Source organism: Poecilia reticulata, chromosome 21, assembly GCF_904066995.2.
Source record: "Poecilia reticulata chromosome 21, P_reticulata-male-v2, whole genome shotgun sequence".
Classification (NCBI taxonomy): Eukaryota; Metazoa; Chordata; class Actinopteri; order Cyprinodontiformes; family Poeciliidae; genus Poecilia; species Poecilia reticulata.
In genome coordinates, this window is record NC_088850.1 from 8,484,012 (window position 1) to 8,511,610 (window position 27,599).

The 27,599-nt window shown below is 37.6% G+C and overlaps 1 protein-coding gene across 4 annotated transcripts in view; it reads left to right on the forward strand.

Moving 5' to 3' along the window:
- enpp1 (ectonucleotide pyrophosphatase/phosphodiesterase 1) overlaps nucleotides 1-24,768 on the forward strand; it is a 37,002-nt gene extending 12,234 nt beyond the window's left edge. For all 4 annotated transcript variants that reach the window (XM_008397515.3, XM_008397513.2, XM_081602323.1 and 1 more), the window contains 21 exons: nucleotides 1,993-2,050; nucleotides 3,172-3,269; nucleotides 3,347-3,426; nucleotides 5,206-5,325; nucleotides 6,022-6,131; nucleotides 6,225-6,290; nucleotides 6,372-6,444; nucleotides 6,532-6,640; nucleotides 8,105-8,236; nucleotides 8,330-8,361; nucleotides 8,500-8,627; nucleotides 10,648-10,717; nucleotides 11,632-11,719; nucleotides 14,128-14,312; nucleotides 14,443-14,482; nucleotides 15,088-15,248; nucleotides 18,870-18,999; nucleotides 19,590-19,664; nucleotides 20,312-20,444; nucleotides 21,964-22,108; nucleotides 23,501-24,768. In XM_008397515.3, the coding sequence (XP_008395737.1) occupies nucleotides 1,993-2,050; nucleotides 3,172-3,269; nucleotides 3,347-3,426; nucleotides 5,206-5,325; nucleotides 6,022-6,131; nucleotides 6,225-6,290; nucleotides 6,372-6,444; nucleotides 6,532-6,640; nucleotides 8,105-8,236; nucleotides 8,330-8,361; nucleotides 8,500-8,627; nucleotides 10,648-10,717; nucleotides 11,632-11,719; nucleotides 14,128-14,312; nucleotides 14,443-14,482; nucleotides 15,088-15,248; nucleotides 18,870-18,999; nucleotides 19,590-19,664; nucleotides 20,312-20,444; nucleotides 21,964-22,108; nucleotides 23,501-23,653 (2,186 nt within the window). In that variant the 3' untranslated portion in view covers nucleotides 23,654-24,768. The remainder of the gene's footprint in view (nucleotides 1-1,992; nucleotides 2,051-3,171; nucleotides 3,270-3,346; nucleotides 3,427-5,205; nucleotides 5,326-6,021; nucleotides 6,132-6,224; nucleotides 6,291-6,371; nucleotides 6,445-6,531; nucleotides 6,641-8,104; nucleotides 8,237-8,329; nucleotides 8,362-8,499; nucleotides 8,628-10,647; nucleotides 10,718-11,631; nucleotides 11,720-14,127; nucleotides 14,313-14,442; nucleotides 14,483-15,087; nucleotides 15,249-18,869; nucleotides 19,000-19,589; nucleotides 19,665-20,311; nucleotides 20,445-21,963; nucleotides 22,109-23,500) is intronic.
- Nucleotides 24,769-27,599: the final 2,831 nt, after the last annotated feature.

Genomic DNA, 27,599 nt, shown 5'->3' on the forward strand with positions numbered 1-27,599 from the left:
TGTTGGGGCTGATTCAGTATGAGAAACAGTAGAAAATTGATACATTTTATTAGAATTACAAAGTGACCAAATCTAAAGTAGCTGCAGGATAGGAAACTCTCAACTTTTGATGCAAAAACGACGACAACGACTAGAATCTTGCAGGGATAAAAGGAAACCATGAGTTACTTGTATAAACAGGGAGCAATGGGAACAAAGAAATGTTAACATCTGCAAGCTGAAAGCAGATGTGAACATCAAACAGAGGAAGTGAGAGCAGCTTAGAGCCACTACTGATTAATGCTTACAATACTGAGGAATGACATCACAAAGATCTATCCCAAATAAAATGTATTTTTAACACTTAGTATTTAACAAGAGCATTTGATCAAACTGCAGCATTTAGACCTCAAAAGGATCATTAACATTTTTTTTCTGAATCCTTTTAGGTTTTAATAAAAAGTGATTTTAATCCCGGAGTGGAAAAGTAGCCACTGCATGATGTTGACAAATTGTTTCACATGACTAACCTGCAGATACTTTCGGAAAAGTGGTTTCCCCTTCCGGTGTTTCGCCAGCAGAGTTTGGATTTTATGTCTGTGACGTCATTCTTTTGGCTGTCACTAAAACAGCCAATAAACTCAAAGTGGGATTTAATTGACCATGGCCATTTGTTGACATCAAAGTTAATCTAATCCAAAAGGAAACACTATAAACAGCAATGATTCTGCAGGATATTCCTTCTAAAAAGTTGTTTAACTGAGAGAGCCAGACAAAAACGTACACACCCTAATCCTTTTATTGTGAAGTAGGTCTGTCCAAACTTGTGACCTAAGCTGTATTGTTCAGCTTCCTGGATGTCAGCCATTTTTGACACGCTATAAATTAATGAAGGTTTCAGAGCAGATTGTGAGTGTTTGTGTAAACTGGAACATAGCGTGACCACCAGTTCAACTATTTCAATGGCATCTTCTTCCTGTAAACTGGCTTAAAAAGTTTGTTTGAGTTATGTAAATTATTAAATGAAAACAAGATGTCTTTTGTGGATCAGTGAAGGATAAATAATAGTTGAAAGGATCTATAAACGTCATGGGCTCAATAGTTGCATTATTTTAGGAGTTAGAGATAAAACATCCATTTACTGGAATTAGTTCTTGAAGAAAATTCAGATGTTTTTTATTATCTGTAATCATAGTCGTCCGGTGGAGAATCTGGCGTGAAACGCTCATTCTTTTCCGTTCTCTGCTTGTTAAGCCTGTTTCTGCTCAACATTTCCTCAGATTAAAAGAAACACGATTGACTGGAAATGCTTCCCTAGCTTTTCTGGAAGAACACAGTGTCCTCTGTGTACCTCTAAGTCCAGATATCTTTTTAGTGTGAATGGGGAAAGGCCGTCACGTAACTCAACTATTACTTTGAAACCAATATTAGAAAAACTGTCACCTAGAGAGGTTTCAGTATTCTGGGGGCTTTTCTGTCCAAAGAATCAACCTCTTGTAAGGTTTTTCATGGCAAACTGTTGTCTGGAAAGGTTTAGATGGATACTAATTTGAATATCTAAATGATGCAAGACCACAATACTTGGCAAATCTCACTTTTATTAGGACCAGGTCTGTGTAAGAAACTGTCTCTCTATATTCTCTAATTTCACCTTCTTGGAAAAAGGGGCATCAACAATTTTATTAAAAACTAATATTTCTAACGTGTTACCATTTACAAGAGTATGACTTGTAATGATCAAGGGAAAATTGTGCTGAAAAGAATAATATTGCTGATCCTGCAGCATTGTTCATTGTTAATGTCGGATTATTTGGATGTTGAAAATGTGCTTAAATTGAAAGTTGTATTTCAAAAAAATAATAATAATAACTTGACAGTCTCATTATTATTTATTCGGGAATTTAAATCCCATAATTTATAAGTGTTTGTGGTCTGGCTTAGAGATTGACAGTAAAAAATATAAATCACAATTAACATAACATTTTTACTGATGCTGTTTTTCTTTCTCAACAGGAGGAAGTCTCTGGAAAAAATTCACAGAGGAGATCGGGGAGGCTAAGTGTCCACCTGGGTAATGAAACTGTGGGATATGTTTCTTTATGCAGTGAAAAAAGAGAATGGAGCTCCAACTTTAAAATAAAATATTAAAATGATTCATGGAATCAAATTATATATGCTAAAATAACTTAAACTTAACATCTATTTGATCAACTTAATTTGTGAGAAATTAACTAGTTGGATCATCTGATTTGTTTTTTCAGTGCGACATGTTGCTACAAACAAAGTTATTCAGTCGCGTCAATTGCTGTTGTAAAAAGCTCTTTGTTGGAAGATGGTAATAAAATGGTGATAAAATTTTAAATGGTGACATTTTCCTACATTTAGGCAGTTTAATTTGTTCCTTTATGTTTTTTGAAGAAGTGTAGCCAACCCAAAATCTCAGTTTGCTTTTTTTTTCCCCCCAATGATGTCATTATATTGGGAAATAGTAGTTGTCGCTATGGAAACTGGGTTAATGACTTTGACTAATCAGGCATGTGCTTGTGAGGAGTGTCAGTGTGTGTTTGCATGAGATGAAAGCACACACAAACACAGAGTAAAATATAGACAGACGCATCCTGCAGTGGTAAATTAAACATGTTGCTCAGAATGACCTGAACTTTTGTTTTAAAATGGAAACCGCATAAATGTGGTCTGTGTTTTATTTTTTTACTTGACCCTGAGTATGCAAACCACACTTTCATATATTGAAAGTGAGTATTTGTACTCTAAGGAAATAGTCATATTGTGTACATGCAGAGACGTTTCTTCATGAATGAATGCATTTATTAATTTGTTCACAGCCTAAAGGCTTTCAAACAGTGTTTTCTGTACTCAGGTTGCAAAAGTCCTCTTTTGCAACCTGAGTACATTCAGTAAGCTGAATGTGCAGGTTGTCAAAACATGTTTCCATCTATGGGTCAAGTTCAGCTCCTTCAGTTACAAAATATTTCATCAGTAATATAAGCGCCCTGTTTTCACACTGTTGGTTTTTTATCACTGATCTTGCAGGTTAGCATCAAGAAATAGCTGCTTATAGTAAACAGGCAGCCCTGCGAGGTTCCCACACCTATTTTCTCATACCGTTTCCTGCTCAATATACATGGAAGCAAGACGAGCAAATTAAATAAGTGAGGTTTTTCCTTTGCCTAGTTTTTCCAGACCTCCTCTTCTCCTCGTGTCCTTGGACGGTTTCCGAGCAGAGTACCTGAAAGATCACCATAGTCGGCTGCCCATCATCAACAAGCTGCGTAAGTCAAAAAAGCGGTCGCCACCTCAACTCGTCAAGATTTTTCTCTTGATGTTACAAGCAATTTTTGTTCTGCAGGAAAGGATGGAACAACAACATCTTACATGAGGCCTGTTTATCCCACAAAGACTTTCCCCAACCACTACACCATCGTTACTGTAAGTCAGCGGCGTCAGACTCGTTTTCACTTTGGGCTATATAAAAAAATCTGAATGTTCTTAGAGGGCCGGTTGTGGCAGAATGTATTGATAAAACCCATTAAGTTGTTAAAATATCAATAAATAGTTGTTTGTTTCAGCATTCAATAAGCATTTTTTAAAATTAAATAACATTGAACATCTTTTCGCATCGCTCAGGATTTTGTGATTTTTCTTTTTTTTTTTTTTTTTGCAATCAAAATCACAGATTTTGTGGTGCTAATATAAAAATATTTGTAAGGACTTTTTACGATATTTGTGCTATTGTGTGATGTTAAGTGTGACCTTTTATCAAACTCAATGTTTTTGGCCAATTTTGAGAAAAATTAGCAGTAAAATCAGAAAAAAAATGTGGAGATCTGTTGATTTTGTGTGAATTTTGCATGAATTTTGAGGATTTGTGAAAAACTGGAGGGACTTATTGATGTAATTTCTAGATGGCCACATAAAAAGCTACAGCGAGCCAGATTTGGCCCCCGGGCCTCGAGTTTGACACATGTGCTGTAAATGTTTCAGTTTGTCATGAGTTTAATTTAGTCATCATTACTTTATGCGCTCATTCAAATAATGTAACACTTTGTTAAAATATTATTACGTTTAAAAAGTTTTTTTAGATCTTGAAAGCAGCATGTCCAGGACAACAATTACATTTAATCTGATTAACGTGAAGCAAAAGTTTCCTTTTGTATCCTTTATCTGAAGCCTGAAGTTACAAAGAGGGAACTAAGAATCAAAATTGTCTCTTTTTTCAAAAGTATCATTCAGGAGATGACAAAATTAGCATTTTGATAGCAGAATATGTGCTACAGCTTTGCTAAAACAAGTTGTTGGAGTGTTGCTCATAAACTCCTACCTAAGAAGACCGAATGCTGTAATTAAATCAAAAAATGCACACTAATTGTACCAACTTACTGCAGCCTTTTTTTATATGTAGCACTTTTCCTAAAGTGAGATAACTTCTGAAATGATTTATCATGATAGAATTTTTATTCAACCTGCCTCATTAATGAGTGCATGCTCTCACATTTCAATTGTCGTCATGTTTTAATCTGAGACACAACAAGGGTTCCTAACAATGAAAAATTGGTTCATAAAGGAAAGAACATCTGGTTTAATCTTTAGAAATCTGTCATTTTATGTGTCCAAAGTCTAAAAGAGATGGCTCACACCAGAATCTCAAATAAATGCAGTTTAAACCCAATAAGTTACATATTTTAAAGTTTATATCTAGTATTAGATGAGTTGAACTTGCTCTAGTTTTGGATATAAAGGACATAACTTTAAATGTTTTAAATGCTTTTCACCACTGCTGTTAGTTTCTTTCTTAATGTGTGCTTCAAGGTTTTCTCTTCCCGCAGCGTTAGAAAGTCATTGCTCTGTCGAGACCCAATAGCTTACATGTGCATGGAAAAAAAAACAGCTTTTTAAGATGGATTCCACCTCTGTTTTTCAAAAACAGACCCCGCCATTAAAGTAAACTTTTTAGTATGTCCAGTGATACAGTCTGCCAAATTGTGACGCCCAGAAAATACAATGCAGAATACAGGAGGCACAAATATGAGCATGAAATGCATTTTAGGGGGATTAAAAACACATTTTAAGGAGCTTTATAGAACCACAAAGGCGTTAATAATGTCTGGAGCTTTTTATTTTCAGAAAAACAGAAGTGAAACCCCTGTAACTACTGTATCAAAACAACTCAGTGTGCCTGTGTGTTTATTTGATCTCCGTCTCCTGCAGGGTCTTTATCCCGAGTCTCATGGGATCGTAGACAACAAGATGTATGATGTGACCCGAAACGCCTTTTTCACCTTGAAAACAGACGAGAAATTCAACTCAAACTGGTACCAGGGCGAACCGGTGAGTGTCTGTGTGCAAAGGTAGAATTTCAATCCTGTAGTTCTTTCAGGAATTAAAGTGTGGTCTTATCAAGATACAAGATCACAAAGCAGATTTGAGCAACACTTTTACTGTAACATCTGAATGTCTCCGAGTTGCTCATGGTTTACCCAACTTGGTCTTATTCAAACTCTGCTGTGATTCATGAAAAAGGATTTCCTGCCTTGCGTAAGTCTGAGTATTCATCATGCTGTAATTTGCCCTCCCCGTTGCAACGTTCCTGTTGAAATTTTGGATTCAGCTCTTGTTAAGTGTTGGCTTGTGATAGTTGTGCTTACTTAAGCACTTTGTGGCTCTTACTTAAACTTGATCGCAATCCTCTTTTGTGTGACGAGCTGCTCCGCTTCACTCTCTTATGTGCAGCAGCTGCTTGACTTTGCAAAAGGGGAATAATGATCACCCTGCGTAGCAGTGTCTTTCAGTAAAGACTACCAAACCAGTACTACAAATCCTGTGTGCCAAAATATGTTTAGAGCATTAATGTGTCAGTAGAGCCATCCTACCCACAGATTGAAACGAATTTTTCAAAGAATGGAGAGATTAAACTTCTTCGAAATGACTCAAAAAAAGATCCCATGTCTCTCGTTTGTGTCCATTTTCTCTGACGTCATCAAAAACCCTGCACTATTTTCTTTTTCCTTTGTTTTTCTTATTCAGGTGTGGCTCACCGCAATGCGTCAGAAACTAAAAGCAGGCACTTTCTTCTGGCCAGGTTCTGATGTTGCTATTAATGGATCATTCCCAACTCTCTACAAGATGTATGACAGGTAAGGCTGAACCTTATTAAATATGTCCTTATGTTAACTTTCAGTGTATAAGATGTTTTTGTAATGGCGCCTTTACAAACTTTTTGTGTGCAGGAACATTAAGTTTGAGAACAGACTGGAAACGGTGTTCGAGTGGCTGAGTTTACCCGAGAATGAAAGGTGCTGCTTATTCTATGTTAACCACTGAAACTCTCATGGAAAAGCACAAATCCTGCTTCATTATTGTGTTTCTGGTTTTAGACCTGACTTTTTCACCTTGTACCTGGAAGAACCGGACAGCACAGGACATATTTACGGCCCAAAAAGTTCACAGGTGAGTTAAAACCGTTGCTGCCTTAGGCTTGTTCTTGTTGCCATTGTGTTGAACCAAAGCGCTTACGGCTTTCTGTTGTTCCTTCAGATGATCGCTGTTTTGGAGAAGGTTGACTCGATTCTGGGCGATCTCCTGGATGGACTTTTTACAAGAGATCTTCACCAGTGTGTCAACTTAATGGTCATATCTGATCACGGTGAGGTTGGTGTTCTGTTCAAAAGACAGAACTTAGAGAAATATGATCAGAAAATTAGAATAAGACCAATAATAAATAAGACCAATAAAGACAGAAAATACATGAGTTGCATGACTGAGAAGAGATTCCACCGACTACAGGATGAAAAATCAGTTATTCCTATCACACAACGGGGGTATTTTTGAGAGAAGCGTTTCTATGAGTATCTGGAGACCATATGTCTAGCCCTGTAATTACGCAGCAGAGATCAATGTTCCTATGAGCGCGTGGCCAGGGCAATGCCCAGCGATTCCCATCAAAGAGTTTTCTTCTAAGAAAAGACACCAACGTATATGCATAGTAGTAGTTATTAGTTTGCAGTTTGTCATGAAACACAGAAAACAAGACGCACGCAGCAGGGTTCTCATGTCCCACCCAAAATACTGTTGACAGATGTTGAGCCGTAAAGTGATTGTTTTTGTGAGGATCTGTAAAGATCTTTGAATCAAATTGGTGTCTAATTTGCTGCAGTTAAATGTGAGCTTATAACAATTTATAGATTTTTACCCTGCTTTAAATTTGTAGCCGATTTCTGAGTTTTTGTTTTTGGAAAGCTTTAACCTGCTGACATTTTTCTCAACTCCCTGCCACGAGTGCTCATTAATTATTTACAGCCTTAGCAGAGGTAATGTTCCACTGTGTAAAAGTTTTACTCTGTTTACAGACAAAAGGATTTAGTTAAAATTTTAAACAGTTTTAAACTGAGGTTACTTTCAGTAATTGTGAACTTGAGTGTTTCGTCACATCCCATGACAGGCAGAATTTGAAACTGTAAAAAGTAAAACACAACAATGTTGCTGTGTTATTTTCATCCGTCCACTAAGTTGTTCAAGGTCAGTTTGTTTCTTTATCAATTTGACAAAACATCCTGTAACAAACATACAAATGTACTTTTTTGTCCTTGTATAAGAAAACATCCTTAATTTCTATTTTCAGGTTTTAAAATAAAGAAAGATGTAACATTTTTGCAATAAAATTAACAGATTTTTTTCCTATGGAATGTTATTTGTGGAAAATGCTATATAAAAAAACTTTTGTATTCGTGAAAGTCTATATATGTATACGTAACGTCAGAATAATGTAAGTGCCAAAATTATTTCTTGGGAGCACAATTTTGGCCCATAAAGCTGATTTTGCTTCTAAAAATGTACTTAGTTACCAACCTAATGATAAAAATGTTAACTATGTTAAGGATATTTTTAGAAAAAATTGAAAAACAACTAAAACCTGCAATTATATGCAGGTTCTTTATTACCTTTTGCCAAAGTTATTAAGGCTTTACAGCTGCAGATTGGAGACCTTGTAATTGCACCATAGGAATACCAGTAGTTAAAGGAGCAATAATACACTTGTAATCTATTATTATTTATTTCTCTGAAAAGTATTTTGATGGCCGACATTCATACAAAGTCTTTACTTCAATAGGAATGGAGGAGGCTTCCTGTCAAAGGGCAGCATATGTGTCGACATACCAGCAAGACACATCCAACTTCACGGTCATCCAAGGCCCAGCAGCTCGCATCCGACCGAAGCGCCTCCCACAGGACTACTTCTCCTGTGAGTTCCTGTCCGTGCAGATTTAACCATCTTTTGGTCTTAGTCTGCTTGAAATCAGAGAGCCTGACTTTCCCTTACTGTTCATTTCCACAGTCAACTATGAAGGCCTGATAAAGAACCTGTCGGTATGCCAAATATTTCAAGCGTGACTTTTTGTGTTGATAGTAAGAATGAAAAATCATGTGCTTGCATGGCTTCATGACAAACAGTCCCGTCGTCTCTCTGCTATGTGTTGATCCTTTTCCTCTGTGTGCATTCTGAAGTGCAGGGTCCCCAATCAGCCAATGAGGCCGTACCTCAAAGAAAACCTCCCCAAAAGGATGCACTTTGCCTACAACAAGCGCATAGAGAGGGGTCACCTGTACATGAAGGAGGGCTGGCAGGCAGCGCTGTAAGTAATCAGATCATCATCTCCTTTGGCACAGCAGTTAGCATAAACTGGACTACATTAGTGACTAAAATCTGCTCCAAACTAATAATATGGTTTAGTTAAGCAACAAAGTCTGTCTAGTTTGGGTGTTTTTTTATTTTATGCTATGAGGGGATTTTGATTTTGGGACGATTTAGAAAGGTCTGAAATGATAAATACCACAATTTGCGATTATAAGTATTTCTGTAAATATGTTACAAAACATGGAAAAACTCGCTGGAGCAGAAAGATGGAGGAAAAAATAAAAACTATTAATCCCTCACAAAATAATGATTTTCATTTTATAGAAAATTATCTAATAACTTTTGAACAACAATCCTTTATGCTACTGACATCTTGATTATTGCAGTTATATATATTTTTTGTTATTTTCGTCTTCAAACATGAAAAATGAAAACATAGAAACTGGTAAATTAAGTAGTAGTTTATGTTATCTCTATAATATTAGTTTTATTATAACGTATGAATATTATGACATACGTTTTTTGGACACTATGAGGCCAAAAGGATTTACAATCCCCAGGACTGTCGCAATATTCAATAAATCAATTAATCACATGATAAATTAAAACAATAATTTTCATCAGCATGATTTATCATTTCTCTTTTTTCTCTCTTTCTACTAAAAACTGGCTGATAAAAGTCTTTAGTTTGGTGCTATGGTCTCAACTAGCGCTTTTTTGAAGGAAAATTTTGTTTACAAAGTTTCAAAAATCATTTTATTTGTTTTGTTTATTTATTTTGGATACTTAAAATGTCTTCCAGTTCCAATGTTAAAGGTTCATTAGAATTTAAAGTTTATTGATCTTTGAAAATATGTTATTATACCTTATTTTCCGCACTATAAGGCGCACCGGATTATAAGGTGCACCTTCAATGAATGGCCTATTTTAAAACATTTCCCATATATAAGGCGCATAGAATAGACGCTTCGGTTTGGGTTGCCAATATGTTCCGTACGACATTATTACACATCCACACTTGTAAAGAAGTGTTCCCTGAGTACTTTATATAGTAGGCTGCCCCAGTCACGGTGTTGGTGTTGTGATATTGTGCCCAACTGCTTTCTGGGTAACACAGACCAACCGACACGCTGCCGCCACAGTCTCTGTCTCTCTGCCCCTGCCCCTCCCCCACCCCTGGCTTTAAATGTATTATCACATTTATTAACAAACCAACGTTCTGACAACTATCCCAGCATGCACCGCGCACTTCTTCTTCTACGGGGGAAAATGAAGTCGGTGACCGTAGTTGCTAGACCTGTTGTGGCTCAATATTGGTCCATATATAAGGCGCACCGGATTATAAGGCGCACTGTCAGCTTTTGAGGAAATTGAAGGTTTTTAGGTGCGCCTTACAGTGCGGAAGATACGGTATTATTGTTTTCCCCTTACTGTTATTTTACTTAAAAATGATCTGAAAACAACAATATTATCGCTTATCGCAATAACTTCTATTACACTTTATCATCCAGCAAAATTTGTTATTGTGATACTTGAACTGATAGTTCAGAAAGCACAACACTTTCTTTTTTATTCAGAAAGTGCATTTTTCTGATAGAAGACAGATAACTTTTATCTTTTACTTCTTATAACTTGTGCTTAGAAAGTTTTTTTTTCTTATAGAATATTCCAAGAGGTTTACATCAGAGCACTTTTTTTTGTAATGAAAAGGCTGTAATTTTTTTCTAAATGGCATGTAGAGTAGGTGACACATCACATGATGGATAAACTGCAGTCATAAATCTTTTACAGTAACTAATGACAGGAACCATGTGTGATGAACGAAGCATGTTGGGAAGGAATAGCACAAATCCTTTGATTTGCACCAACCCTATAATTGTGGTAAATTGCTTCAAGCTGGATAAATAAAGCTACTGACTTGACAGAGTCGGTCCTTAACATCCACAACTGCAGTGGAAGATGTTTAATGTACAATTTCCTCTAATTTTGCTTTTCCTGTTCAAATGCTTTCTCCTCAGTAAAAAAGACGATGTCAAGTATTGCACCGGTGGTTTCCATGGCTCAGACAATCTCTTCACCAACATGCAGGTCAGAGGAAGGAAGGATGTGTGTGGTCTTGCTAGGGTCAAGACATTTTGTATCATGACGTTTTTTATTTTTAAGAAAACAGGAACTTCTTATATTTAGCTGTTAATATATGAGGAAAAAAAACAACAATAATCAACAATTTCTGTAATCATAATATTAACCTCTTTGGGTATTTGAGACTTGAAGGAATAAAAAGCTTCTGTGATGAAGTAAAGGGACTTTAAAAACAAGTAATTGGTATATTTAGTAGTTCAATATTCTTTCGTTTTTATGTTTGAAAACAATAAAGTGAGATCTTGAACCACCTCTGGTTCTTTTGCAGAAACCCACAAACCAATAGACAGGAGAGGAAATATTTGGACAAACCTCTACAGAGCCCTTAAGTAGTGCGGAGAACTGAAATTATCCAAGAATTAAGCAAATTGCAATAATTGCGCAATAGTTTGAGAAGTTTCTCTCAACCTAAATGCAGAAAGATTTAAACTTAATACCACAGCAATTAATCTTAGTCATCACAGTTTCTTTGAATTGTCTAGATTAATTTGTCACATGCTGGAATTTGACTTAAAGCACTTAGTTGGTTACTTATTTAGTAAGAACCAAAATGATTTCTTCCTCTCCTTTCGTGTAGAATAGAATAAAAACAGCCTTTATTGTCCCACAAAGTGGAAATTCAGTATAGGAAACTGTTTAGGTTTAGGTCATTTCAGAGCTTGACTTCTCTTTAAATATTTACCAATGAACTAAATGAGTGAATCAGATGTTTGACGTCTTGATGTTAACAGAGGGGCTGAATAACGCTTTCCAGTACACAGACTGGTAGGCGTTGTTGCTTAAAAGCTTGGTTTAGTTTATTTCATCATGTGTGCGAGAAGAAATGAATGAAGATGCTTTATGTTTGTTTTTTCTTTTAGGCAATCTTCATTGGATACGGTCCTGGATTTAAAACTAAATACGTCGTTCCAACATTTGAAAACATTGAATTATACAACCTCATGTGTGGTGAGTGGCTGTTTGAGTTATTGTTTTTTCTCTTCTTGCTGCAAATCATTTCAGTTTCATGATGTTTTGGTGAACTACTGCGATAAAAAAGAAATGAAGCTCGCGTTTTAGTAATGAAAGTTGATGTGACAGACTCAAGTCAAACTCCATTGGAGAATATCAGATTTTATTTAGAAAATAAAAATCTCTTTTGCAAGACAATTCTGGTCAAGAACATTACCAGCAAAAACAGAAGAAGCTGACAAAAGCTAATTTAGCTCCAACAAAATTATAAAACGAATAATAGTCATGCAAATTTTACACAAACTTCAGTAGTTTGTTCAGAACAATTGCACCAAAACTACACCAATGTTACTAACAACTACTAACAATAGCAGCAATTAGCAAACAACTGGTGGAACTGCACATCTGCTGAATTTATCATACAGCTGTAAACAACATAATGAGAAGCAAGGTTCTCAGAAAACTTGGTGGTTAGGGCGCTCGCTGTTTTTGAGTTTAAAAATATTTAAAGTTGACAGGAAATTTGAAAATATCACTTGATAATTATGTGGTACTGGAAGATTGGAAGATTAATACCCTAACACCAACTACAAAATCTTAAAAATGCAAACATTTTTAAAAAACTTAAATAAATAAGCAATGTTAAGCCTGGAGGGGGTTCAAGTAAAGCCTGATGGCCCACCAGGCTTGCAATACACTGGGGGAAAAACCCTGAGAAGTACTGTTGTGATGACATGCTGAATGTGGAGTGTCAGAAAGAGACAGAGGTCAGTTTCAAGACGATACATTGGAAAATTTATATAAACTGAATGTATCGTAATTACTTGGTTGCGCTATAAAGTGGCACTACGTGCCAGGAAAATACATAATAGCTCCCCTTTAATAGAAAATATTTGCAATTTCAAGACTTTGCTAAACATGTTCTTGGCTGTTAACAAATAGCCTTATACACTTTGGTCATGTCTTTGTTGACAGAGTTAATGCTCAGTCACGCCTGCTGAATGAACATTTACAGTTAGTGACTAATATCCTAAACAGAACCATGCTCTGTCAAATTTTAACCTGACTGGCCTTAAAAAAATGTCTCTCCTGCTCAGCTTTTAATCAGTTTTGCTACATTTAGTTTTTTCAGAAGCTTTAATCTCAAAAAGAGAGATGGTCTGTTTGCAACATATACATGTTTTAACTATCTGCTCACATTGTTGTTTGGTTTGTTCTTATTTTCCTCCCGTGTTTGGGAGCGCTGCTGTTCGCCTCAGCTGCTGCAGCATCCCCATAACTGTCGGTACAGGAAACAGGTGCATTTCTTCAGCTTTCAGTTGCTGCTCTGCTTCCTAAATATGTCAACAGATCCCACAAACCAAACCTCGATTTTATCATATCCAAGACAGAAGAAGTGCATATTGTAGAAATATTGTGGTTATTTAATAAGATAATTTAAAGAGCAAAATAGAAAATGTGAGAAGCAACCGGTGTTAACCAGTTTCAAATGTTTAGAACAAATGATGAGAAATTGTATTGGATTTTTATGTGGCAGATCAAACCAAACTAGCATAAAGTGCCTTCAGAAAATGTTTTCTTTCCTTACAGTTTTCCAGTTTTATCTTCTTTTTTTTTTTTTTTTTTACTTCCACTTGCATGTTTCAGATCATCAAACTCAGTCAAAGATAACCTGACTAAATGCAAAATGCAGTTTTCAAATGGCGTATAAGAGAAACAACTACACCAGAGTCAGTAATCCCAACTTATTAATGATGAACTGTGATTAACCACAAATGACATCACTTTATCAGAATCTGTCTGGCTACACGAGGTGGACAACAGATCTGAACATGCAATAAATTCAACAATAGATGAGAAACTAAGTCATCGACATTCAGTCTGGAAGGGAGTTCAAAGCGATTTCTAATGCCCTGAAACTCCCACTGAATCTAAGTGAGCCAACCATTGTTCAGAAATGTGGAAAACATGAAACAGTAGTAAACCTTCCCAAGACGGGCTAGCCTTCAAAAGAAATCAGAAAGCTCAAGCACAGCATGAACACAAAAGAACAACGCAACAACTAAAGTGCTGCAGGCTTTAGTCACTTTACATTCATGATTCAACAATAAGGATAAGATTGGACAAAAATGCGAGCCAAGTCCTCCTCCGAATGGCTTAAAATAAATTCCAAAAACTCAAAACAAAGGTTTTATGTGGGCTGGTGCAACTCTAGAGTTGTGGCATGACTTTGAACTGGTTGCGCATACTTCGAAACCCTAAAATGTGTCTGAATTAAATTAGAAACAAGAGCAGAAATGCTTTTGCAGGTTATTTTTCTCTCGGATAAACATTCTTTACCTCAATTTGTACGAGTTATAAATCCTGTCTAATGTTTTTTTTTTCTTTTCCTTTCCCCCCATCAGACCTTCTTGGTATTCGTCCGTCCCCAAACAATGGGACGCATGGCAGCCTGAATCATCTCCTGAAGCATCCCCACTATCTGCCTGTTCACCCAGCACAGCTCTCCCATGAAACCCCCTGTGAGAGCACCAACCTGGTTCCCACAGACAACCTGCACTGCCTCTGTTTCTCTCACAGCACTGAGAAGGTATGAAAGTTGGTTTTTTTTTAGCCACATCGGATCAAAATATCAGTCCTCTTTACCGGTCCAGATACGTCAGCTGTCTTGGAATGTATCTACAAGCCTAATTTAATCTGAAACAAACTTTTCTTTGCAGGAGACGGAAATGAACAGAATTCTTTTATCAACAAACTCAGGTAATTATATACATTTATTTTTCTTATTTCAAAGAATCTATGTTTTTAAGCTTTACATCAAATGTTCTTCCCTCATTGAAAACATACATGGAGTGTTGCTTTGATTCTTTCATGCACGTTTGAGAAATCGTTTAATCTCCCTTGGCAACCATTCAGCTCTGCAAAACGTCTGAGCGGACCTAGCTCCGCCTCCAAGAACGCAGCTCCTCCTCGCCCCTCCACAATGACTCCCCCAAGTGGTTTCTTCAGACTAGTCAGCAGCAATTAGCAAAAACCTGAATTGAGCTCATTGCACGATCTACTTCTCAGGGAAACGATGGGAAAAACATTTTTAAGGGGTTCATACAGGAGCGATGTGATGACTTCCTGAAGGCGAAGATTCGGAATGAGCATGAGCTTTTAAAGAGACAGAGGCGTGAAATTAGAATTTAAATTTACTTGAAGTCATATGTGACAGATGTGGTACTTTTACAACAACTGAAGTTAACATAGTTACTTTATTGCACTATAAAACTGAACTATATTGCTGGAAAACCCATAATACTGCCCCTTTTAAAATAGCACTGGGAAATATTTTTGCCTCACACTTTAAATTTCCTCCTTAGAGACCAAAGCTAAGTTGCGCCGCCTTCATCATCCTTTCGGCATCCCCGGAGTCATCCAGGCGGGGAACAGCTTTTGTCTGCTGCACCACGCCGACTACCTGAACGGATACAGCCGGGACCGCCTCATGCCGCTCTGGGTGTCGTACACCCTCCAGCCTCTGGTGAGCTCTCTTTCATCTCTAAACTTAGCCCCATCAGTCAGGGCTGCCTCGGCTGTATTTCTTCTGTGGTTTTGGTTTGGCAGTGGATTGGAAGAGGTTTGTACAGCATCTAAATGCCTTCTGTAAACAGCTGCTGCTCATCCTCTCTATCCGTGCTGGCTCAAACAGCTCTTGTCTTTCTTCCCTTTGTGGTGGAGCTTTCTTGTAATTCACAACCTCAGGCGCAGCAGTTTGTTTCCAAGAGACTTTGGATTCCTCTGTCTGAATGATTGAGCAAGTGGATGTGCTTTCCAAATACAGTATGAGCAAATTATAGCCTGCTACAGTACATTCTCTGCATTCATTGTTAGTTAAAAAAAAAAAGACTATAAAATGGATTACATCTTTAGTCAAGACTACGATTCCAGGAGCAAAATCAATCTTGGCCTAATTTAATTTCTCGGAGAAATAAAATACTCCACAGAAATAATCAACGTAACTTGGCAGGCTGGATCAGCCCCCTACTCCTATTTTAATAGGATTTCCAAGAATCCACCAGGTTTAAATTAAAACCGTCAGCCTGAGCCAGCAGGAGCTTCTAACTCCTATCAATCATCGTTTGCTACGGTTCGTATCATGAATGAAAGTTTGAGACAGACGATCACGAGGAGGAGGAGTCTAAATTAATGTTTATGACCTGAAGTTAACAGGTTTCACTTCAGTCCACATTCAGGCTAGTTAAATTAATTTTTCCTCAGCCATTGATTAACCAGGATAAAACTCCTTTAGATCAAAGATTTATTTTAGAAAAGAATCCTGGCAACAATAAAGTTAAACGGTTCGTTACAAAAGACACAAACTTGTGTTTCGGGATAAAATTCACTTTATATTTTAATATTTACCTTTGAAAAAGAGTGAATTATATTTTAGTCATCTTATGGGAGAATCTGTTAAAGAAACTTTTTGCCTTTTCTATTGAGACTGATTACAAAATTCACCACATAAATAGTTATTAAAAAGTAAAACTAATGTATTCTTGTTTACTGAAATTTATTTTTCTTAGTCTCATTCATATTTACTGACACCCCGGGTAAAAGCCTTAACATTTTAAAGCCTAATATAAGAAATAAACTCAGGAGAAATAAAATTTACTTCTCATAAAGTCATACACTTACTTTGATAAATTCAAATGTGAAATGTATTTAAAATTTAGTTGCTTCCAGTACACTGCATCTCCAATGTTTATGGATGTTAAGGATCAAATCGCGATTGGCTCAAATATTTGGGACACTTTCTATAAATGCTTAGAGTTTCCTATTTTATATTAAAGGGGATCTATTTTGAAAAATTCACATTTTGCACAATTTTGTGCTTCCATTTGGGTCTCTACTGCTTCTGAAAACAGCACAAGTGCTTAAAAGAAACACTTAGCTGTTTTTTTTAGCAATAAGATAATGTTTTTACCAGCAGAGCTCCAGCATGTTTGGTCAGCAGGTTAATCTCTGTATGCGCTGTACAAGTTTGCAGCACGTATTTGCCAACGCTATTCTAAAGTTAGAAATATCACATTGATAAATATCACATTCCACAGAAAAATCCAGAATAGTTGAATCCATAAATAGTACTTGTGATACTTAAGATGTACTAAAGCAGTGGTTCCCAAACTTTTTTTCCTGGGCCCCCCCAGTGGTTTCCAAACTATTTCTGCCCCCCCCCCCCCTCCCACTATGGCTTACAAATAGCTGTCTGGTTGAACGATGTGTGTGAGCGAAGGGGAACTGGGGGGCTGGATTCTTAGAGACTCCCTGTTATACTCAGCCCAGACGAACAAGGGGGGGAATCAACTTTTTGGGGGTAAAAATGAATTGTCGCTGAACATAGACAACAACACCAGTAGCCTACAAGCTACTTGTTAACAAGCTTAAGGTGATGTATTGATGTTAGCTAGTCATCTTTTCGCTAACTTTACCTGCATCAAACAGCTTTACTCAACAGTCGGTTAGTTTGGGGGAAAAACTGGAAAGTTCTTTGCGTTTTGCTGGTTTGCTGCCATGATTCTAACACACCTGCGCAGCTCTGCGCAGCAGCAGGTCTCCTTCACTGCCACGCAGGTGTAAACCAGTAGCTCTCATGTTGCGTTTAAAGGCGGCTCGTAAAACAGGTTACATGTTAACAACGGATTAAACAGTTTTGACTGCTGATAAAAGTGACAGAGGACACAGATATGGGACATGTAGCCCCTACTGTATCAAACTGACATAGGAATAACAGAGAGTTGGCCATTCTAAGGTAACAACCCAGTTCATACAGCGTTCATGTTTTTTTTTTTCCATCCAGACACCCCCATCCCCCTGCAATGGCACGGCACCTCCCCTAGGGGGTGCGCACCACAGTTTGGGAACCTTTGTACTAAAGTATCATAAAAACATATTTGTTACAGTTTTTCTATTAAATACTTTGTGGCATTCAAGTTGTTCTTGGCTGTTTAACTATTAAAACCTGTATTTTTAAGATAATCTTTTTTTGTTTCAGTATTTTATCTTTGGTAAGGTAATTTTATTTATATAGCACATTTTCAGCAACAAGGCAATTCAGTGCTTTACATGAGTTAAAAGGAAATACAAACAAAATAACAAACCAAAGGAAAGAAAAAAGAGTATTATTGCATTCCACGACATCGAGCTCAATGGAAACTGGAACTGACGCTCTTTGCCTCCAATTTGCCTGTGGTACAGAGATCCGTAATACAAGTTTGATACAGAAGGTTTCTAAATAGGTACATAAAAAAAATATTTCATTTGGCAGTATAGAACTACATTGCATTAATCTTTTGCCAATATTACAAACGGTGTTGCACATTATCTGAAGATAACTTCAATTATCTTGCTGTTTTGTAATGATTAAGAAATAATTGTCATTATCTCAGGACTACAGATCTGGCTACTATGTTAGTTTATCAAGAAAATAATGTTTTCCAAACATAATTAAGGAGAATGCGAATGGAAGCGTACTGAGCTGAAAAAGTCCCAACAAGAAACATATCAGTAAAAGTTTTTATTAATGCATAAAGGATTATATTACTGCACATTGAAACTGGGTGTAACACACAATAACTATTAATTTTGGTTAAGCAAAATCGTAACCTTCCCATTCTTTTGTACCCAGCTTCTGTAATGCAATTTACAGGAATAAAGTACAAACTAAAGTTGCCCAATTTAAGACCAGACTTTGATTCAATTAGGAATTTGTGGTTTGAAGAGTCTCCATCCAATCTGGGCTACTTTTCAGAGAGCAATGGGCAAAATTATTAACTTAAGACGGGTAAAGCTAAACTCCAAAAGAGTAAAAAGTTTGTACATTAACCTTTGAAGAACATTGTAAAAAAAATAAAAAAACAGCAGTTTTTTTTTTTACTTCCTGTCAAATACAATTTGTAATGAAATGTTATCAATAACTAAGACGTTCAAATTAAAGATTTAGACATCAAGTGCACATCAAGCATTTTCGTTCTCATGAGAACCGAAAGAGAAATATTTCCTCATTGAGCTGTTCAACTCTAAATCCAGCCAAGCGATCTTCCATAAGTGACTTGTCCTGTTGTCCTGTCCACACTGTCCACCGCTAACTGATCCCCTCTCTCAGTCCAGAGTGCCAACCCTGAGCCCATATGAGTGCATTCGAGCCGACTTTCGAGTCCCGTCTTCCTCCGACCAGCTGTGTCTCCTCTACAGAGATGAGGCCGCTCTGACCTATGGCCTGCTGCACCCGCCCTGTGAGTGTGTGTAAATGTCATGTAGAAGGTGGCACAACCTGTGCCCAAATGAATTCACTTTTCAAGCATGTAGGAGTGAAGAGTCTCTCGTTAGCCTTTTTCTGAGATCCTGTCAGTTCAGTGGATGCCGCTTTTTGCATTCACTCTAACACTGATCTGATTTGTTTTGGTTTCACATTTCTCCCGCTTTACTTCATGTAAAGTATTAATATCGTATGTAGAATTTTGTTGCTGCAGGAGGAAGAAATGTCAAAAAGTTCAAGGGGTTTAAAAACGATTACAATGCTCTAGAAAGGTTTGCTTCCAGGAAGCTTCAGCAGATGAAGTGAAACAGGGAAATTAACACGGATCAGCAGAAGTGAGACACCTGGATGACCACAAATTAAACATTTTAATTCCTGTCGCCATGTTACAAAGTGAGGTTTGAGACTGATTTTTTTGCAGGAAAATAGGTGAAGCTTTTCACATTATAAGCATTTTTAGATTTTGCAAGTCATCATAAAGTGACATCTTTTGCTTCAGTTTCAAAATCTTTGACTATAAAATCCAAAGTCCCATACCTGTTGCTTCACCTGTCATTATTTTTGCAGATCTGAATATCACTGGTTCAGTGTCTGACTCTTTTATCGGCAGTAACATGGCGCCAATGTTCCCTGCATTTAAAGGTGAGTATTTATGGAAGTATTTGTCAAATGTGCGTGTTTCCAATTTGCGATTAGAGTTATTACATTATTAATGCAGTCATTTCAAAACTAAAAATTGGGATCACCAGGGACAGATAGTTAAACAGGCTGAACAAAGTACAGATATCTGTGATGCAACTTCTTCGTGTTCATGGCTGTCAGACCACCGGCACGTAGAAAACCTGCTTTGTGCAAGCTTGAACAAAACGTAGCTGTAAATCTATTCATCAAGTCCCGAACTGAGGAAATATCTGGATTTTTGACTCAGTGCCAGCAGCAAAACAAAGTTTTGTTCCTTCATAGTAGCATAAAATTATGAATCAACATTATTAATTCATTTTTGTTTTAACTGGAACATGCACCTTATAAATTGGATATATACAATCTGGTTGCTGCTGTTGTTAGCCAAGTTCTGATAAATAAAATCCCACTGAGTTTTGCCAGAAAATAAACAATAAATGAAAGAAAATTTTAGTTTCTTAATCCCTATAAAATACTAACAGGTGCTGCCCCCTGGTGGCTCACTGTTCCTGATACACAGGTTTACACTGATAACTCAAACGTTAATGTTGTTTGTTTGTACAAATTGCAGGATTACATGTATTAAACTGCATATTTATGTTTTCCAGAGGTTTGGAGTCATGTCCACACGTCTATACTTTTGAAATATTCTCAAGACCTGAACGGAGTCAACGTCGTCAGTGGGCCGATATTTGATAAAGACTTTGATGGAAATGTAGATCCAGTCAGTAAAAACACAGGGTAAGTTGTCTACAACTATACCACAACTTTAGTGATTGTTGTTGTTGTGTGATATTCTGTTTAATAAATGTTTCTGAAAAAGTTGATGTTTTAAAACAATTTTCCCATTTTCTATCTGTTAAAAAGATGACTGAATGCACACAAATTTAACTTAATATTCATAAATAAATGTCATTCTCACTTTAAAAATAGGGCTGTGCAATCAAGTACTGTATTAGTTTGGATATTCACCAACTTTTAATTTTATTTTTTTGTGCGTTTCTTTCTTTCATCTTCATCGTGAATGGGTCCCTGACTCGGGACTCGATCAGTTTTGTTATTACTAGTCACTTTCATGCATCTCTGTCTGACAACATGAAGAAAGTTAAAAAGTTTTGAAAAGATAAAAGTCTCTCAAGAAAAGACGAGCAGCAAAGTTGATATCTGTCAGTCTGAAAATGGTTGTAAAGCATTCTCTTAGGATTTTGAACTCCACCTGTCAATTACAAAACAAATAATTGAACAAAAATCCTCACTTTCCTCAGCTAAGGTCAGTGTTCTCGCTTCAACAATGAGAAAGAGAGACTGATAAAGACTAAAAAAGTCAGGCAAAAATCTAAAACTAAACTAAATGACCAGCAGCAAAAAAAAACTAGATGAACTTTAGCAGAACATGCATCAAACCATATAGCATGACAGGTGAGGAGATATGTCTGAAATGTGAAAAAATGTCTCTGTTGCATGTAACAGTAACAGTAATAATAGAAAAAAATCAGTCCCAAATAAAAAAAAAAACAGTTCTGGATCTAAAAATGTTTCACTGTATTGAGCTATGCTTTGACTCTGCTCTGATTTTCTATCCAATCATGTAAATTCCTTAGAAAACATTTCAAGAAAAAATGAAAGCTAAACAACTAACCTTAAAATCAAGCAAGAAGAAATTCGACACATTTATTGGTTAAGATCAGACAAAAGGTTTCACACTTAGCCAACACTTGTGAGCTATTTAAATGTAATTCCTCCATTTCTGAGCAAGGAAGCATTTTCACATAAATCAAAGTTGTGGTTGTGCATGTTTTATAAAACACCCAGGGCAATTACAATGTTGCTAAACAAAGATTGTGCAACATGTAAATCAAAACCAGTTGACAGTATGGTGTTTGTTTGGTCACATCTCATCAAACCACACGCGCTGAGCTTTGGAGAAGAACGCTATACATCATCACTGATTATGTTCTTCCAATCTTTTCCCCCCGTTTACTGCGATGTTTATTTCTGTTTAATTTATGGTTTAACCAGGAAACACTGACAGCCTTTCCTCACATCCCCTGACGGTTATCTTGTGGTAGTGCCCCATGTGTGGAAATGCAGGACTACTTTTGACAAATAAGGGGGAGGGGGGACAGATTTGTGTCATCGCATCACAGAAGGTGGAAATCAGAAGAGTTAAAGAAAATCTTCTTCTTCACAGGAAACCCTTTTTTGTTCCAGCTGCTTTTTTGTTAAAACCCCACAAACATTTCTCTCTCTCTCTCTCCAGGAATGAAAGTTCAGTGCCAACGCATTTCTTCTTGATCATGACCAGCTGTCGCAACTCAAGCTTCAGTCCTGTTAACTGTGAGGGTCCACTTCAGGCCATAGCATTCATCATGCCCCACAAACCTGACTACTCAGAGTTCTGCGCTGTGAGTAACACCCACCACACCCCTGTGCACTTCACCTCAGATAAAACCTCTGTAAAACTACAGCGCTGAGCAAATGTAGAGAAACCGCACGGACAATCTTTCATGTGAACACAAAGCAGAATAACTGCAGAGTGCTACAATCCAGGTCATCTTAATGTAATTATACATCACCTTTTTCTAAATAGAGTCGACTTATGTGTACTTTAACCTCGCTATGCAGTGATGAGAGCAGTTATGTCTGTTACAGGACTTCTGTTCTCTAATAACACACAGATCTACATTATGATGTCAGCAGGAGACCCAAGCACTGAGCAGATGCTTTGAACTATTCAAGGTGTGGATGCACCATAACTTTCTCCACCTGAACAGAAACAAAACCAAAGTTATCATCTATTGGACCTAAAGAGGAACGATCAAGAGTCTGCTCACAACTTCAGTTATTACAGCTGGAAACCAGCAATCAGACCTGAACCTTTAGCGACACATAAAAACAGTTACAAAGTCAGCCTTCTGTCACCTGAAGAACATTTCAAGGGCTATTCATTCAGTTTTTACGCTTCTGTAATCTGGAACAAGCTTCCAGAAAACTGCAAAAATGCTGAAATACTGACTTCCTTTAAATGAAAGCTTAAAAAAACTGACCTATTTAGAGTTGCCTTTGATTTGTAATAACTGAAACATTGATTGATATATTTAATTTGCTTGAGGATTGTAATGATGGGATTTGAGCCTTTTTGCTGAAATGTGCTATACAAGTAAACTTGCCGTGACTTGACATAACCACTAATCCAGAACAGGATTAGTGAGCAAGTAGCATCTTGAAAACCTAGAAAGAAGCAGACAGCAAATAAAGTCGTGGAAAAGTTTAACCCTTTCAGACCAAATGGATCGGGGGATCCAGCCAAATTTGCGGTACCGTAACTCCACCACACTTTGCGCTATCCGTAAAATTCCAACAGTTTCTGAAAGGGGAGACATTGCGCTTTCCAGCCAATATCGGGTTATTACAGTAATTTCACCCCCTGCCGTAGCAGGGAGTGAAATCTGTGGGGCGCTCCTTTAATAGATGATAAATTGTGAAAATAACTTGCTAGATATTGAAAGTCCCAGTTGTTATGGATAAATGGGCAAATATATTTACTCACAAGACATTTAAAGAACTGCGTACAATTAAAATAAGCAAAAAAATCCAGGCAGACATGTGAAACTTGCGTCATAAAAGGGTTAAAGGAGGGTTAGGTTAGAAAACAATATCCAAACATCTCACAAATTAGCACAAAACCAAACTTGGTAGGACATGGCTGTCCTCTGAGGCAGACAAGGAGAGCATTACATATAACACAGTATTACATTATGTTAGTGGTTGTAATTTCTCTTTCCGCCTCTCTTCAGGCGGGGTCTGACTTGTCGTGGGTGAAGGAGTGGCTGAGGTTTCACATCGCACGAGTCCGAGACATCGAGCTGCTAACGGGACTCAGCTTCTACCACGACAGGATATCGGTGGAAGAAACGATACAGCTCAAAACATTTCTACACACTATTTAAACTCAGAGACTATGGCTAAAACAACCAAACACAACCAGACTGGTGGGCATGCAGCTACCTTTTTTTGGGGATGCACCACAAACAGTGGGTTTTGTAGCTGTTTCATTAATAAAAGGTTCTTACTTCAAACCAAAATATTTCTAACTTGAAGGGCCATTCATTTCATTAGTCATATAATCATTTTTAAGACCAGTCTTCCTGTAATTCAGGCACGAATCTATGCAGTGAATCTCGATTTAAAGAATAAAAATCTTTGACCTTCCTCAGACTTTTTTAGGAAAAATAAAAGCCTTTTTTTATGTCTGGAACATTTGTTGCTTGTGAAATATCAGGAAATCAAAGAAATCATGCCATACTTTAAGAAGTCTATCCATCCAAGTTTTGTTTTAATGTATATTCTTTTTATTTTTATGGTTTTGCACCAGTACTACTTTTGGCATTTGATACATTTTTGAAAAGATTTATTCTATTTTTAGTTTGTGTATGTTGATCATGCAGGTATGGATTATTTGCCCTTCCACAGGCAGAAGATTCTTCCACAGAAGCAAAATTGTTGTGCTTTTATTTTATACCGATGAGTGTGTGAAAGAAAATGGAAGAGGGTTCATTGTTGTTACACTTTTTAAATTAAAAACAATTTCTAGTGATCAATTAGCTTTTGTATTTTTTATAACTAAATAACTAAAAAAATATATTTATAATTACAGAGATCCGTAATTTTCCACACAAAGAGAAAAAGTAATTTATGACTAAGATCATTTTAATTGTATGTATGTGTTTGCAATCTCCAGTTTGAGCCACTAGATGTCACTAAATCCCCCATCTGAAATTCTACAATGAATACTGACTAGTTTAATCATATTTTGTATTCAATAACTTGCTGAATTACAGTTATAAATGTGTTTAGCTAATATATTTCAGAAAATGAATTCCTGGAGTGAAACACAATGTGCTGATTAATTACACTGAAAATAATGTTCACACGGCTCTATTTCTGTGAATTATGATGATTTTCTGCATACAGCCAATGAAAACATGACATTTAAGATTAAAATATCACTTCAGACCAATAAAAAAAAACATTTTCTGTGAGGAAAATAAAATGTGATGTTCAATATCTGCTTAAATGTTACTTTAATCTGGCAAGCAATGAATTGTTTGCCAGATTCATTCGTCAGAATGAATTTGAGTGTAGATATCAGTAATTTTGTTCCCTATCTGTTCTTGAATTTTTTTCGTTCAGGGCATTATGTGTTGAGCTATTAGCCTACTTCATGCTGCCAGACCAGTTTTAATGAAGTGATTGCTTGATTCTACATTTTTGGCAGTGCGTGCGTGCGTGCGTGCGTGCGTGCGTGCGTGCGTGCGTGTGTGTGTGCGTGCGTGTGTGTGTGTATGTGTAGCTTTTCCCCTGTCTTCTCCATCACCACCATCACTCTACTACCTCCTGATTCTCTTTCATTTCTATGTTGTTATTTCTGCTGTTCATCTCTTTCAGTGATGTACAGCAGTGGTCCCCAACCCCCGGTCCGTGGACTGGTACCAGTCCGTGGACCAATTGGTACCAGGCTACGCAAGAAATAATTAAATATTTCCGTTTTATGTATTATTTGAGTCTGGAGGATCTTTTATTTTGAAAATCCTTTAACCGGATTCTCTCGGTTACTTGCGCGCCAACACTGAGGCCACAAGCAGCAAAATGAGTAAGAAACAGATCAGATGTCTTTGGAAAGTTTCTTTGCGAAGGGGAAAAGGCCCAGAGAAGAGACAGGAGAATGGATTTTTCCCGGACCGGTAGGCGAGTCCCATATTACAAACCGCTCTGCGTAACATGCAGCGACCGGCTGTTAATGAAGCAATGAAGATTCAAACTGCTTCGCCACGTAGAGACCAAGCAGGCTGTGGATATAAGCAACACTTCGGGTGTCATTGTCTCGTCACTCCCAGATGGGACCATCTCGTTGCAGAGAAACAAGCTCAGGGCTCCCGTTAGTCATTATTGAGTTAAAATGTTCACGAAAGTAAAATGTTCGTTTTTGTGGCGCATCTGTATCTTATTTTGAAGGGATATGTAAACGTTACCATAACGACCAGAGTCAGAGAGCATTTGGCCAGTGGTCGAGAGGAGAGGAGTAGAGCTGGTGAGTCTTAAGTCTGGTTTGGACTGAAAGATTTAAGAATTATCGGCCGACTCTCCAAACCTCTGTGACCACAGAGCTCATAAAAGTCCCACAGGTTGGATCAGTTTGTGTATCCAAGGCAGGAGCAACACACCACACAAGAACATCCCGATTCCACAGGATAATCCAGTAAAACCCCCAACATAGCATACGGGAATTTAGAATAACCAAACACGGATGACGATGTAGAAGCAATAGTGATAGTTTGTGGAGTCATTTTAAGAGATAAAAGACGTAACAAAAAGAAAAGGCGGTGGATAAAAGACGACGGGAGCAGCCGCTCTATTTGCTGCACTATGATTTTGAGGTGAATTTGTTTTTTCATAGTTAACATTTTTAACTGAATAAACATAATAAACATATATAACAATGACCGCCGGGGGGCGGGGCCAATTCCCGGTCCCCTAACGAGGGGGTTGGGGGAGGCTGCCCCACAGTAAAAGTGCTGACACGAAGGATCAGCACTTTTACCATTTGGAAACTACCGTAATCAGTTCTGTTAAATCTAATGGCCTGATGATGGGCTCATCAGGCTATTGTAGGAGTTTACAAGACCCAACCCATGAAGAGAGATCTGGCCTCGAGAACGATTTGGCCAATCTCAAAGAAGAAACATCACCGGCTGGGGAAGTTGGTGATAAAAAAAAAGACTTTCCTGGCTGGGAAAGTTTGCTGGCCTGATGGGCTCATCAGGCCATTGTAGGAGTTTACAAGACCCAACCCATGAAGAGAGATCTGGCCTCGAGAACGATTTGGCCAATCTCAAAGAAGAAACATCACCGGCTGGGGAAGTTGGTGATAAAAAAAAAGACTTTCCTGGCTGGGAAAGTTTGCTGGCCTGATGGGCTCATCAGGCCATTGTAGGAGTTTACAAGACCCAACCCATGAAGAGAGATCTGGCATCGAGAACGATTTGGCCAATCTCAAAGAAGAAACATCACCGGCTGGGGAAGTTGGTGATAAAAAAAAAGACTTTCCTGGCTGGGAAAGTTTGCTGGCCTGATGGGCTCATCAGGCCATTGTAGGAGTTTACAAGACCCAACCCATGAAGAGAGATCTGGCATCGAGAACGATTTGGCCAATCTCAAAGAAGAAACATCACCGGCTGGGGAAGTTGGTGATAAAAAAAAAGACTTTCCTGGCTGGGAAAGTTTGCTGGCCTGATGGGCTCATCAGGCCATTGTAGGAGTTTACAAGACCCAACCCATGAAGAGAGATCTGGCCTCGAGAACGATTTGGCCAATCTCAAAGAAGAAACATCACCGGCTGGGGAAGTTGGTGATAAAAAAAAGACTTTCCTGGCTGGGAAAGTTTGCTGGCCTGATGGGCTCATCAGGCCATTGTGGGAGTATACAAGACCCGACCAGCATGCAGAAGCCTTACCTGACCGTTCACGCCTCCCCCCTCCGGGCCGCAGCAAAATTTCCAAGTCTTGACCGGTCCGCGGTAATAAAAAGGTTGGGGACCACTGATGTACAGGATGTTGTATGTTTTGGAAAAGTTCCAAAGCATACAACATGTATGAGTGTTTGTGCAAATGTGTGTACGTGTGGGTATAAATTTGGAATCACCACACTGTAATTTCCAATGTATTGATTTTGCATCGAGTTCCTCAAAGTGTCCATGATGTGTTTCAGTACTGTCAGAAACGTAGATATAAACAAATACATTCTATACCAAACGTACTATTTGTTTTTTGTTTTTTTTACTATTCAATCAGAATCAGTGCTGATGCAAAAAGTAATTTTACGCGCTCTCACGTCAAC